A 13,285-nucleotide genomic window follows, 5' to 3' on the forward strand; every position below is an offset into this window, starting at 1 on the left:
GTGGGGGTGAGAAAATGGCAACTCTACAGGGAGCACTTAAAGCCAGCTCCCCGAGATTAGAACAGTGGGATAGCTCAGTCGGTAAGAGCACGAGACTCTTAATTTCAGGGTCCTGGGTTCAAGTCCCATTCTGGTTGAAAGATACCTGCATTGCAGGGGGTTGGACTAGATTCAGGTTCCTTTCAGCCCTACAATTATATAATTCTGAGTGCAACTATCCTCAGCCCTTAATCAAGAGACTTGCTCAAAGCAGGCCTCCACCCCACTCCAAGCTGTGGCAGATTAGGGGGCTGCATGCAAAGTGTACCAACTCCTAGGGGCTGTTGTCCCTTGTCTTGTTATAAACCAGAAGGTTGGTGGTTCGAGCCCACTCAGAGATAGCTGTGGGAGTCTTTTCCAACTCTGCGATTTTATGGTAAAGGTAAAGCAGCTTTTTTCACAAAAAAAGATGAAGCTTCCCCAAAAGATGCTAAGAAGTAACAAACAGGTGTGCCAACTTGAATGAAATATGGGGGCGGGGCGAGGTAAGCCCCGCCCCACACTATCAATCACATGACGCAGTGCGCACGCACTATTTGAATGGCAATGCCCATTAATTTTGGGGTGCGCGACCGCCCCCTCAAATATTTTATTGGGCGGCCAAAGGGACCTCGGCCCCTAGAAGTTGGCTCCTATGCACTCCCCCAAAAACTTTTGCTGTGTTTGCTGCACCTCTTGCCTGCCCCGTGCTAAGCGGAGTCCCGCGCGTCTCTTGAACTCCCAAGAGAGCCGGTTGCTGGGGAGGCGCGCCGGGCAGGGCGGATCTTCTCCTCGCCTCCTCCTCCTCTCCCAGGTTCCCTCCCGCCGCCAGGTTGTGCGCTCCGCCAAGTCCCGGCCACTGCGGCCAGATGTTGCAAGCGCCTCTCGTCCTCTTCCTACCTGGCTCTGCCGCTGCCTCCTTTGCCTGCGGAGCAGCCCGGCGCTGGCCTCCCGCAGCCGGACCCAGGTTCGCGTCCGCCACCTGGGCGGAGGCGCTGCTGAGGCCTCGGCGGTGGAGCGATGGGGATGCTGCTGCCCGGGAACCGCAGCTTCCTCCTGGGCCTCTGGGCGGCCCTTCGGCGCAGGCTGCAGGGCGAGAAGTCCTGGGACCGGCGCCTCGACGAAATCAACCTGCTGCAGCAGAAGAGGTAAGTTCCCACGGGCGAGGGCACCGCCGGCCCCCGGAAGCCTTGACTTCCGTGGGAGAGAGGGTGCCTCTGAGCATGGGCAGAGTGACTTTCTGTTACGCTTAGTGTCCAGAGGCACGCGTGTGGGGCTGAGGGGGAAATCGTGCCCTGCCCAGCATGCCATGTGAAGATTCCGCAAGATAATTCATCTATACATATACTCTTATTATTTTCAAAAATCACATTTCCATCTCTTCACTTTCCTTGGGACGCCCCCCTCGGGGACCTGTCTTAGAACAGGTGGAAGGGGACCGGCTATTTACCTGTACTGAACTTTCTGGGGATGAGATGTTATACAGGAACCTATTTTCCCGGTGATTTGTCCTCTGAGCTATTTTCCTCGGCTCAGGACAGGAGTTGTAACTCGATCTCCGCAGCTTCAGCTGCTCACCTGCCTGAGATACAGACTATACTGTATTGTATTCTGTGCTTCCTGTCCACCAGTAGCACTGAGAAAAGAGGGTCTCTCCCGCTCCTCTTTTTTATGGGGTGCTCAGGAAAGAAGGGCTTGAACCCTAGGGATGGAAGGCCTGTGTGTGTGTGTGTTGTGTGTGTGTGTGTGTGTGTGTGTGTGTTTGTTCCTCACTCTTCCTCTTCTGGTCTTATGGAAGCTGCAAATCCACATTTTGAGGGAGCTGTAAGACTTTAGGATTGTCTTGCATGCCTTTTGTGTTGTTAGAAATCTTGCGATTAAATAACATGTTGGCAGGATGTGGCACCTGAGGATTTTGCCAAAGTTCCTTGGTGACGGAGCCCTGGAACCGGACTGTGATGCCAGGTGCTCTCAACTCAGGCACGCCTGAAGCTGGCAGCGAAAATGCCTCTGAGCATGTGTAAGGTGCATATCCCTCATCGCTGAGTCATTGCCCACTAACAGCATTTTGCGTAGCAGAGATTAGGGAGAAAAGTGCATCTAGGTGAGAGGGCATGACCCAGGTAGGGCAGAACCCTGGCAGCATCTTTTGCAAATGAAGCACTGCTTATTCTCTGCCAGTTGGAACATTCTGTTGCTTCTACAACAAATTAGGTCAGGTACGCTTGTTTAGCTTTGGGCAGTGCGACCTGAAGTCTGATTGACAGAAATGGCACTACAGTGAACATGTCCAAACAGTAACATATCACACACCTGGCTTGGCAATGGTTTGGAAAGTCAGAAGTATGTGCAAAAAGAGAGTGAGTGGGGAAGAGAAAGAAGAAAGATATATTATTATTTTTTTTAAAAAAAGTACTGTATATGTGGTTTGCGGATTCGGTGAGCATCATGCTTGATGACTGAGTAGGTCCCCTCTGGTCCTGCCACCTCTTTTGTCTGTTGTCTTGGTCCTAGTAAAGAGACAAGTCGTTGTTCATCATGCCATGGGACAGAACATGCATGGAGTGGGGAGTGCTGCTGCAGTTTTTGAATTCACGCATCCATCCATTTCTTAAGACTGTCCTTTGGGTGCCCATAATGAGCAAGATGGTTGACCATTGCAGCTGCTTGCTTTTGTGGTGGCTGATGATAGAGCAGATTGTGGTTTGTGGGGTGGGATATTATACGATGCACTTTATGTGGATGAGGAAGAGAATTGGGGAGAGTGTGGGTGCACCATGATTGGTAAATGAATACAACAACCTCTAGCCTCAGGAAATGCCATTTTGGGTTAATAATTTTTTTAGGGCAAACCATAATGTGAAAGACCTTATTCTACATTGTGAGATACAGTATTCAATGAAGCTGAATGTTGGAAAATCTGGGACAGATAAAATAAAGTACTTCTTCATGCATTGCATAGTTAAACTGTGGAACTCCCTCCCACAGGAAACTGTGATGGCCACCAACTTGAACTACATTAAAAAATCATGGAGGATAAGACTATCGACAGCTACCAGCCATGCTTTGCCTCCATAGTTGGAGGCAATGATGTTGCTGGAAACCACAAGAGGGGAGAGTGCTCCTGTGCTCCAATTCTTCTTGTGGGTTCCCCATAGGTATCTGGCTGGCCACTGTGAGAGCAGGATGCTGGACCTGGGTGTTGGCCTGCTCCAGCAGGCTCTTCTTGTGTTCTTAAGTCCTTACCTAGCTATTTCTGAATGTGTGGACTTGATTTTATTGCGTGAGCTAATTCAAGTTCAAACCCCAGCATCTACCTTACCAGGCACAATGAGACTGGGAGAATTAGTTCGAAGTTGAATTCAAGGGTACTATGGGAGCCAGTCTGCAACTGGTGCACCATATTCAGCCCTCCAATGTGTAGTTTGCATCCAGGTGGCAGCTTCCCAATGATGTGCGGAACTGGAAGCACGGAGAACAAGTAACTTCAAGGATGCGGTACTGTATAAGCTACCCGAGGGTCAGTGGCATGCTGTGGAATTTTTTGTTGGGGAACAGTTAAGGCCAGAGGCACCAGCTTGTGAGGGCGATGTTGTGCTTGCTAGCATTGCATCTCCCTCCCTAAGCTGGGCAGAAGCTTCCTGAGCTTTGGGAAGGAGGAGCCAGGGGAACATTTAGGGGACTGGCCTAGTACCCCTAGTCCACTGACCACACGCCACTGCCTAGGGGTGGTTCATATTTTGGTCCAGCAATAGTCAATGTGGCACCTGCCAGATGTTATTGGATGCCGACTCCCATCAGTTCCAGCCAGCATGGCCACTGGGCTAGGATGATGGAGGTTGTAGTCTAACAACACCTGGAAGGTACCCCTATGGCTGCCCTTACTTTAGTCATTCTTCCTGGTGCTGCTGCCTGCACTGAACCTGCTAGACCCCAGTCTGCCTTTGTGTGTCAGTCAGGTACACTGCGCTGACTTGTCTGACTCCCGAAAAATCCTTGGTCTGGAAGCGCCCTGAGAATAATATTTAAGTCTTGTTATATATACTGAGTATATACGTTACTGAACTGGTAGACTTTTTTCTGAACACATTGTCTCTAGAAGGGGGAAAAAAAACCCAAAACATTGCAGAACATTTTTCCTTTTTTGTGTGAAGGAAGAGGTCGATGAAGCACACTGATTTGAGAACAAGGAACCAGAGTAAGGTCAAAGGCTTCAGCCTAAGGACCTAGATTGTTGTCACCACTGCTGATTTTGTTCAAGTCGATATTCCCACTCTCCCCTATGGAGCCAGAGCTCAGGATAGCGTAGTTCATGCAATTAGAGGGAGTACTGCCGGCCTGCTGAATTTGTGGCACCCACCCACATTTGCAGTCTGCTTGGGTGCCTGACCACACTCCTCTCCCCCTCTCCATAATTTACTTGCAATAGGCTGGTATTGTGTCCCTCCCTGCCCCATGGACTGCTATGCATGGCTTGGTGGCTTTCAGATGTTGGAGGTTCATATTCCAGGAAAGTGCTTTGCATGGAGTCTGACCACTTGGCCCATCTAGCTCAGTCTGTTATGACTGGTAGTGTTTCTCCAGGATTTCAGACCAGGGTGTCTCCAATTCCTATCTGGAGATGCCAGAGCTACAACCCTTATGTATTGAAATCCCCTTGTACAGTATGCGTACCTGCTTTGCTCTAAATAACAGAAACCATCCCCATCAGTCCCAAGCGCACACACTTGATATATTGCTTATATATTTAAACAAATATTTAAACAAAGGTTTAAACAAATAGATATATCAGTTTTATGCCTACTTCGGTGTTAATTGATCTCATTAGTAGCCTATACAATTTCTAAGCATTCTTAATATTAAGCGGGCTCCTGCTGCTTGTGTAATGTTGTGATGCGCAGTTCTTATTATCAGGATAAAGTGATTGGTTGATGCTTCCACGTCTAAGGACACCATAAAATTTGAGTTATGTTTAAGTTGCTAGTTGGAGGAGAGGTATTTTCATGTCATTTTTATTATTTTTTCATGTTTGTGCTGAAAAAATTGCTTTGATATATCACGATACATTAGGTAGCCCAGGCATCCCCAGACTTCGGCCCTCCAGATGTTTTGGACTACAATTCCCATCATCCTTGACCACTGGTCCTGTTAGCTAGGGATCATGGGAGTTGTAGGCCAAAACATCTGGAGGGCCACAGTTTGGGGATGCCTGAGGTAGCCTGTGCTCTACTTAAACACTAGCCCCCAAGCCCTCTATAATGCCATTCTATGTCTCTCCTAAATGCATGTTGGAGATTCTGAGACTCCACAGAACTTTTTAAGGTGGGCAATCTTCTTGGCTGATGCATACAACACTTTGGGGCTTGCATCAGAAGGGTAACCTGCCACCCTCATGACAGTTACCTTTTCCATTAATCTGCATCTTGCTGTGGATACCAGCACTCAAATGCTTGAAGCCTTTGTTTCTGTAAGCAGCAGGGAAAGGTGGGTGTGCAAAGAAAATGGGGCTGAGTAGTGGGGAGAGGGAGAGAGATTTGGAAGCTGGTTCAATAGACTTTGGCTACCTCACTGTGTTACATGATGCTGCAGTTTCTACAAGTGATGAGGTGAGGAACATATGTAATCGGAAATATGGGGTAGGGGAGAGAGAGACAGAGAGAGCGCACATTCTTGTTTCTCATTTTCTGCAAATGGGAGGACGTAAGAAAAGTAGGAGAAAGCTTGCTGGGTCTGATTACCCCTTCCCTTGCCTATTGTTATACCACCCAGGAACTGCAATCTCTAAGTTTCCAAGTGTGCAGCCAAAATACCTAATGAAGTGCTCCCCTTAACTACATCCGGACACACAATACCTTTCGTTAAATAATCATAGGAACATCCTTCAATAATTTATCGTGAATCTACAATAGGTCGTGGTCAAAGTCATTTTGTTTATGGCTTTCGAGATTTCTCAGGAGTCTGGGCCAGCTTGGCTGGACAAGTGGTCCAATGCCATTGCTTTGGGGGAGGGGATATTGGTGTGGTTGGGAAGACAGAGTGAAGCGGCAGGGAAACTGAGATATCTGGGAGCTGTGTTCCAGCAGCCCCTGTGGCATTTCCAAGGGACTGTGGGGAACGTCCTTTGATTGCATAGGGCATTGGCTTAAGAGGACCCTGAGAGGAATATAAAAGCACCAGCATTTTATATTATACTCACGGGGTGAGCTCCCGTTGCTCGGTCCCAGCTCCTGCCCACCTAGCAGTTCGAAAGCACATCAAAGTGCAAGTAGATAAATAGGGGGGAAGGTAAACGGTGTTTCTGTGCGCTGCTCTGGTTCGCCAGAAGCAGCTTTGTCATGCTGGCCACATGACCCGGAAGCTGTCTGCGGACAAACGCCGGCTCCCTCGGCCTATAGAGCGAGATGAGCGCCGCAACCCCAGAGTCGGACACGACTGGACCTGATGGTCAGGGGCCCCTTTACCCTTTTTTAGCTAACCCAGCGTTGCTGTGGCTGAGTCATTTCAACGGAATCGGTCAAGCGGTTTCGGAGAAAAGTGGACTATAACAAACATGGACCTTTTACAATTATATATATAAATTAATAATAATAATAATAATAATAATAATAATAATAATAATAATATATAATACAGTATAGATAGATAGCATAAGAGCCAACTCCTAGGGGCTGAGGGGTCTTCACCTCCCCAATAAAATATTTGAGGGGGCTGCCCCCCAAAAGTTGATAGGCATTGCTATTCAAATGGTGTGCATACGCTGCATCGTGATCAATTAATCAGGGCGGGGCTTACCTTCGCCCCCCAATATTTTATTCAAGTTGACACCCTTGCTATATACTATTAATATTTGCTGGGGCAAGATGCCTTCTCTGAATGCTGGAGTCCAATTTCTAGTTGTGTACACAATGCTAAGATAGATGGGCCAGTGGTCTGACTCTGGTGGAATCTACACACATATAAAAAACGCTGTGAAAATGCTTTTGAAAAAACGTTTTGAAAAATACATTGAATTTGTCATAGCTCACTGTCGCCGTCTACTGTCACATTTGTATATTGCACTTTGCAACACACTTAAAACGTTTTATTTGCAGCTGTATAGCTGAGTCCTCTGTGCAAGGCAGTTTCCTATGACATGGTCACAGTGTGCTCTTGCAAAGGCAGGTACTGAAAAGGGCAGGGCCGTCTTAAGCATGCCCGGCGCTGTGGTGCGACGGATCCCTCCGGCGCCCCCCCCATGTTTCCCATCGCAGCGGGCGGGCGCCGCTGCACAGCGCCACCCAGCCTGCTATAGGGCCGGCCCTGGGCCAGGGGGCGCTGTCCGCCCCCTGTTGCGACGCCCCTGCGCTCGGCGGAGGCGGCCCCAGGCCCGCGTGCCTCCGGAGAGCGGCCTGAAACCGCTGAACAGCGGAGGTGCGTCTGGGGCAGCCTCAGCCGCGCCTCTCAGCGGGCGCAGCGGCGCCCCTGGTGCCCTGGTGCCCTGCGCCACCGGAGGCAGGCCTAGAGCCGGCCCTGGAAAAGGGTCTTCTTTATACTCACTTGGAGGCCTGCTTTTCATTGGAGGGCTGCTCTGTGCATTACATAGTGGCGAAAAAAATCTATCGGAGGTGTTCAGTGCATACTGCAGAGAGGAAAGCCTATTTATAAATTAACACAAAGATTATTGTTTTTTGGCAAACACAGTTCTAGATATAAAAAGTGCTTAGAGATCCACAAGCTAGAGAACAAGGCTTGTTCATTTATATCAGGCATAGGCAACCTTCGGCCCTCCAGATTTTTTGGACTACAATTCCCATCATCCCTGACCACTGGTCCAGTTAGCTAGGGATCATGGGAGTTGTAGGCCAAACCATCTGGAGGGCCGAAGGTTGCTTTTGCCTGGACTAGACCACTTCCAACTCTACAGTTTGATGATTCCTTTGACCTGGCTGTTCTCTTTGGTGAAACCATCTCTTGGAAGTGTCATATGGAGGCAGTGGAAGTCAAAGCACAGAAAACCACCAACAATTTTAAAGGCAGTCTCAACACACCTGGAGATGCAAGCCTTCCACCTGCCACCTGAAGCAGGCCAGGCACACCTGGAGACTTCAGGTCAGACCTGGCACACCTGAGAAAGTATTGAGCTCTTTGATCTGCCTCATCCTTCATCCTTAACCAAACCTTTTTTCAGGTGTGTTGGAAACAGCCTTGCTATGTGTATTTCACCCTTCTCCTGAGAAGCTTAGGGTAGTTTGCATGAGGTTTCCCCACTCTTGACCCCCAAAACCTTGGGATGAGGCTGAGAGACGGCAGTGCTGCCCTCAAGGCTGCCCTTTGACCTTCTTAACTGACTGGGAATTGGAATTCAGGTCTCCATGGAATTTGAACTCAGGTCTTCCTGGTCCAAGTCCATCCACTGTGTAGACTGGCCTGCATTACTGGAAGCATATCAAGACAGTGAGTAACCTATCCTTCAGCTGGCTTTTGAAACGATGATTTCGATGCAGATACAAGTTCCTATAGTAGGGAAGAGCTTGTTGTTTCTTTAGGGATAATGGGGCAGCGCATATAGACAAACAGATAGGTGTGTTTACATTTTTAGGGCGTTGTCCTTTATTATTGGTCATCGCTGCGTGCCATATAATTGAGACATTGGATTGGGGAGCTAATTTTTGTGATCTTGTTTGGCAGCTCCAGTAACAGTAACTGCAGTAATAATACTCCTACTCCAGGATATTGAAGAGTTTCATTGACACCCTTGGAGGTGTGTAAGTATCTGTCATTATCTCCATATGACAGATGAAGGGGACTGGAAGGAGAAATGTCAAGGCTTGGAACACAATTCTTACGTGTGTGTGTGTTTAACTAGAGCATTCCTTGCTGCTTTTTCAGGTAGAAATGAAAGAATTGAGCAATGTAATGAAAACCTTTTCTCTGGAGAATTGTAGCTCCATGAGGGGTTTCCTAATAACTCTCAGCACCCGTAACAAATTGCAATTCCCGGAATTCTTTGGGGAATGATACAGCTGTAGATTTTTACCTCAGAAATCTGGCACAATCCAGTGGAAAGTTCCAGAGCTTGGCCTAAGGCAATTTGCTGCCTGAGGCAAAAGACAAGATGGCGCCCCATTCTATACCATGTAGAAGCTGACTGGATCTTAACAGGAACACTGGTTATGGGGCAGCATCCTCCAGTAAGCCTGAGGCCAGTAGGTTAATTGAGGAGGGTGTATGATAGGATGAGGAGGAATGGCTGGGGTGGGGCTGCTGTTCTTGGGCACCTGCCACCTGAGGCACTTGCCTCACTCCGTCTAATGTTAGGGTAACCCTCAGGAAATCCTTTCATCCAATTCACATGTATTTCATTTGGATTTGTACTAAAACGTTTCCGAGTACGGACTGAAAAGTTCCCACTGGAGATCTAAAAGTTGTATTTCCAATGTAGTGGAATCTTTCCATATTGCCTCAAAATGGTTGTGGAGAACTCCCCCCCCACCCCCACCCCCACCCAAAAATATTTGTAAGCTATGATTGAGGGGAAACGGCATAGACTTTTGAAAACGATAATCAACAAATCAAATCAAATGGGCTTCTGTGTGTGTCATTAGCTTATACTTTCCCCCTGCACAGTGGAGAAGGCTCCTTTTACTCCTTCAATTCCATGAACAAACCGGCTGGGGGGGGAAACACTGCAAAAGTGGAATAGGCAGTGCTATTTTGCCTCCCTCCTAAACATCTGAGACATTTATAGATGTATTGCTCAACTTTCCAGCTGTAATTTATCATTAGTTACTGCTGGGCACCCTAAGATTCTTTTGTATTGCATTTCTTCAATACATAGTTTGCACATTCCTGATGTAAAGCAAAAAACGAACAAACAATAAAACAGCTAAATGCCATTGCGAGGATGAATGCAGTTTATCTTAGAATGCCAAGGCCGGAATGTACCTGAAAGGCCCTTTTAAACTGGATTAATCTCATTCCCTCCCTTCATTTGCATTTGCTCAGAAGTAAGTATTACTGTGTTCATGGGCTTCTTCCAATGCAAAGGCACACAGGACAGTAGCCTAACATCAATCTTACCTTGACAATGCACCGAGGTCTGCCAACAATAAACCAGTATGGACTAAAACATACTTAATTGCAATGTAAATAAATGCAGGTATTTTTATTGTCCAAGGAGGAGAGTAGTCATAGCTCCTCCATCGTAACATGTAAACTGAGGTCCATTTGTAGCAGGCGTGGGCTAGCCTTTTGCAGTCACTACCTCAGCCTAACCTGCTACTTCACAGGGCTTTTGCAAGAGGGTGAGCCAAACATGCTCCTTGAGGTTCCTGGAGCACAGGGAGGATGGAAATGTGAGAAATAGCTAATAATGAAGAGCTGGATTAAGTTCGCATTGCACTTCCTCTACTCGATTTTCGAACCCTCCAAGTGTCCCTGTTTTCCAGGGAGAGTCCCAGATTTACGGAAGCCATCCCGGTTTCTGATTTGATCCCGGAATGTCCTGCTTTTCCTTAGGACATCTCTATTTTCATTGGAGAAGATGAGTTGTGGCTTGAGACAGGGCCTTTTTAGTTGTGGTGCTCCTACAGAGGTTTGCGTGGTTTCTGACTAGCACTGGATGAATTCTCCCTTCACACACACACTTCTAGGCACTCACCTCGAAAGTGAGGAGCATTTTTGGCCACTTTAGTTTGGGATTGTTGGGTGGGAGAAATCCATTAATTTGCGGTGGCCAAGGAACAAGGTGGCAGAGGGTTTTCTTCACAAACAAAACAGTTTTGCTGCCACTGGTTCTACTAGCCCTCTTGGCCCCATGATAGATTTCTTCCTTGATAAGCGCAAAGCCTCACCAAACAGAGTCAGTACCTCTGATAAGCTTTGATCCTCCTCTGATTACTGTTTTTATCAACACAATCTGTTCTATTTCATTTGTCGGACCTGAGACTTTTGATACAGTTTTTCTAACCGAGGCCTGGCTCAGTGCTAATGTCCTGTGCGGAAACTTGAAAAGCAGCAAGGCCAGTCACCTTGTTTAACTGAATTTCATGTGGAACTGGATATTGTGGATTTTTTTAGACTGAAGAGCCGGCTTTGGAATGCAGTAAAGTCCACTCCATTTCTCAGCAGTGTTTATAGAGTGTTGACACAACAGTCATACATCTCTGAATCGTTCAGACATGGTCTGGTGCTTTTATCTTCTCCTGTCATCTTTTTTACGTCCGATAAAAATCTAGGGTTTAATTATAGAGCTCAGACAGCCCAAAGCCTGTGTATTTTTGGGACCAAATGTCACCCTTGGTGAAAGTGCTCGACTCCAGTGACCTAGTACTGTCTGACTGTTGACTGCAACACTGAATGAAGAGGGAGCATATAGTATTTATACCCCCACATGCAACTCTCTTCTGCACAGTTGTGTGCATGTGTGAAGAGTTGGGAATGGCACAATTCAGTCACTATCATGTGCTACAATTGGTGCACAATCCCCTTGCTGCTGACCCTATTCCTCCTGCATGCAGAGCTGTGTTTGCACAGAGCAGAGGCTGAATTGTGCCCAGTCCTTTTTTTCATATCCTTATTAACTAGGATTGGTGGTCTCAAATGTTTTTTGTTTTGGAGTTTGAAAATGTTTCCTGCAAAAAGAAAGAAAGAAAGAAAAAGCGACCAGTAAGCCAAGAACAAAACTCCAAGCATGCTGATTCACCCCTCTTGTTTTTTAGGCTTCATTTCTGTCACCATGCTATGTTGGAGGCATTAATTGAATCTTAGAATTGTGGAGTTGGCAGGGACCCCAAGGGTCATCGAGTCCCACCCCCTGCAATGCAGAAATCTCAGCTGAAGCATCCATGGCCGATGACTATCCATCTGTGGGAAGCTAAAACAGCAGCTAGACCCAACTGCACAGTGCTGGTCAGAACACCACAAAAAAAAACCCTCTAAAGAATTAGGTGGAGCAGGGCAGGTGAAATCAAAATGGCAGCTAGCTCCAACACACCATGCCACAAGGGAACACCCCCCTCCCCCAAATCTTACGACAGGTGCCACCAGTGGGCCCTGTCCTTCCACCCCCATGATTGCATTTCAATGCAGTAATGGGTGCTGTCTAGAATGGGATTACAAGAGCATTATTATGGGCAGGTGTTGGCTTGCATGTGTCCGTGGGCATTGCTAATGACAAGTGACTATCCCATTTTGTCATCTTTTAGTTTGTGTGTGTGTGTGTGTGTGTGTGTGTGTGTAGATATATATTAATGCTTTAGGCAGTCGAGTCCTCCTACTCTATAACTTGTGTCAGGAATACTTTTTAAGTATTAAAGCATTTAATGGTGTTATAAGATAAGATATCTTTATTGTCATTGTCCCCTTGCGGGAACAACGAAATTACTCGGTTGCTACATCCACTCCGATAAAGCATTCCGCATAATCCAAAATTATAAAAACCTAATTAAAAACAGTAAATATAATACAAAATAACAAGTAAAATAAGATGACTTCAAAGTCCAGGCTTTCCATTTAAGGCCAAAATCGCTCTAGAGAAGAAACTGTTCCTGAGACGGCTCGTTCTTGCCTGCATAGTTCTATATCTCCGTCCCGATGGCAGGAGCTGAAAGAAATGGTGACCAGGGTGCGTTGGATCTCTTGTTATAGATTTGGGGGGAGAGTCCTAAACCCTAGAAATTAATAAATGGTAGGATTTTGATTATTTGGGATGTGAAAGGAGAAATACAGGCTTCAGAGGAATTCCTTGGCTAGCCAAGGAAAATGACCTGGCCAAGCTAGGACCATTAAGAAACCATACAGGGCCAGTGAGAGCTATTGGGAATGCGAGAGAACTGTCCTCTCCTTTTGCTCTGAGGTGTGAGCAGAGACTGGGGGTTTGGAAGCCTGCCAGGTAACTGTGTGTTTGAGGTGACAGGAAAAGGGAGATGTGTTTTTTATTAGCAAGGGGAAAGACAGACCAGGATCCAACTTGGGCAGGCTGGCTGAAGGCTAGCTGGGAGCGATGCCTTGGACTCCAGTGCTGTACTGCTGTGGGGGAACAAGCCCCACTTGAGATGACCATGCTGTAAGATCTGGACTCCCTCCATGCAGACTGAAGGCGTCAATAGGAGAAGAAACAATATTTCTTAAAACTACGACGGTCTCCACTGTGTCTTGATTATCCAAAGGAACACAGACCCTGGGTGAGTGCCTGGAACCCCCTGAGATCTTACTATTGCTCGACAGTGTGGGGGTGGCACCCAACTTTTGTAACAATACTAGCATAACTACCCGTGTTCATGTCATA

General features: G+C 47.1%; 1 protein-coding gene across 1 annotated transcript in view; it reads left to right on the forward strand.

Moving 5' to 3' along the window:
• The first annotated feature begins 845 nt into the window (after window positions 1-845).
• The window catches only part of LOC118075360 (transient receptor potential cation channel subfamily V member 6), a 69,945-nt gene continuing 57,505 nt past the window's right edge, over window positions 846-13,285 (forward strand). The window contains exon 1 of the mRNA XM_035097275.2: window positions 846-1,166. Coding sequence (XP_034953166.2) covers window positions 1,039-1,166 — 128 coding nt within the window. The 5' untranslated portion in view covers window positions 846-1,038. The remainder of the gene's footprint in view (window positions 1,167-13,285) is intronic.

Source organism: Zootoca vivipara, chromosome 16, assembly GCF_963506605.1.
Source record: "Zootoca vivipara chromosome 16, rZooViv1.1, whole genome shotgun sequence".
NCBI lineage: Eukaryota > Metazoa > Chordata > Lepidosauria > Squamata > Lacertidae > Zootoca > Zootoca vivipara.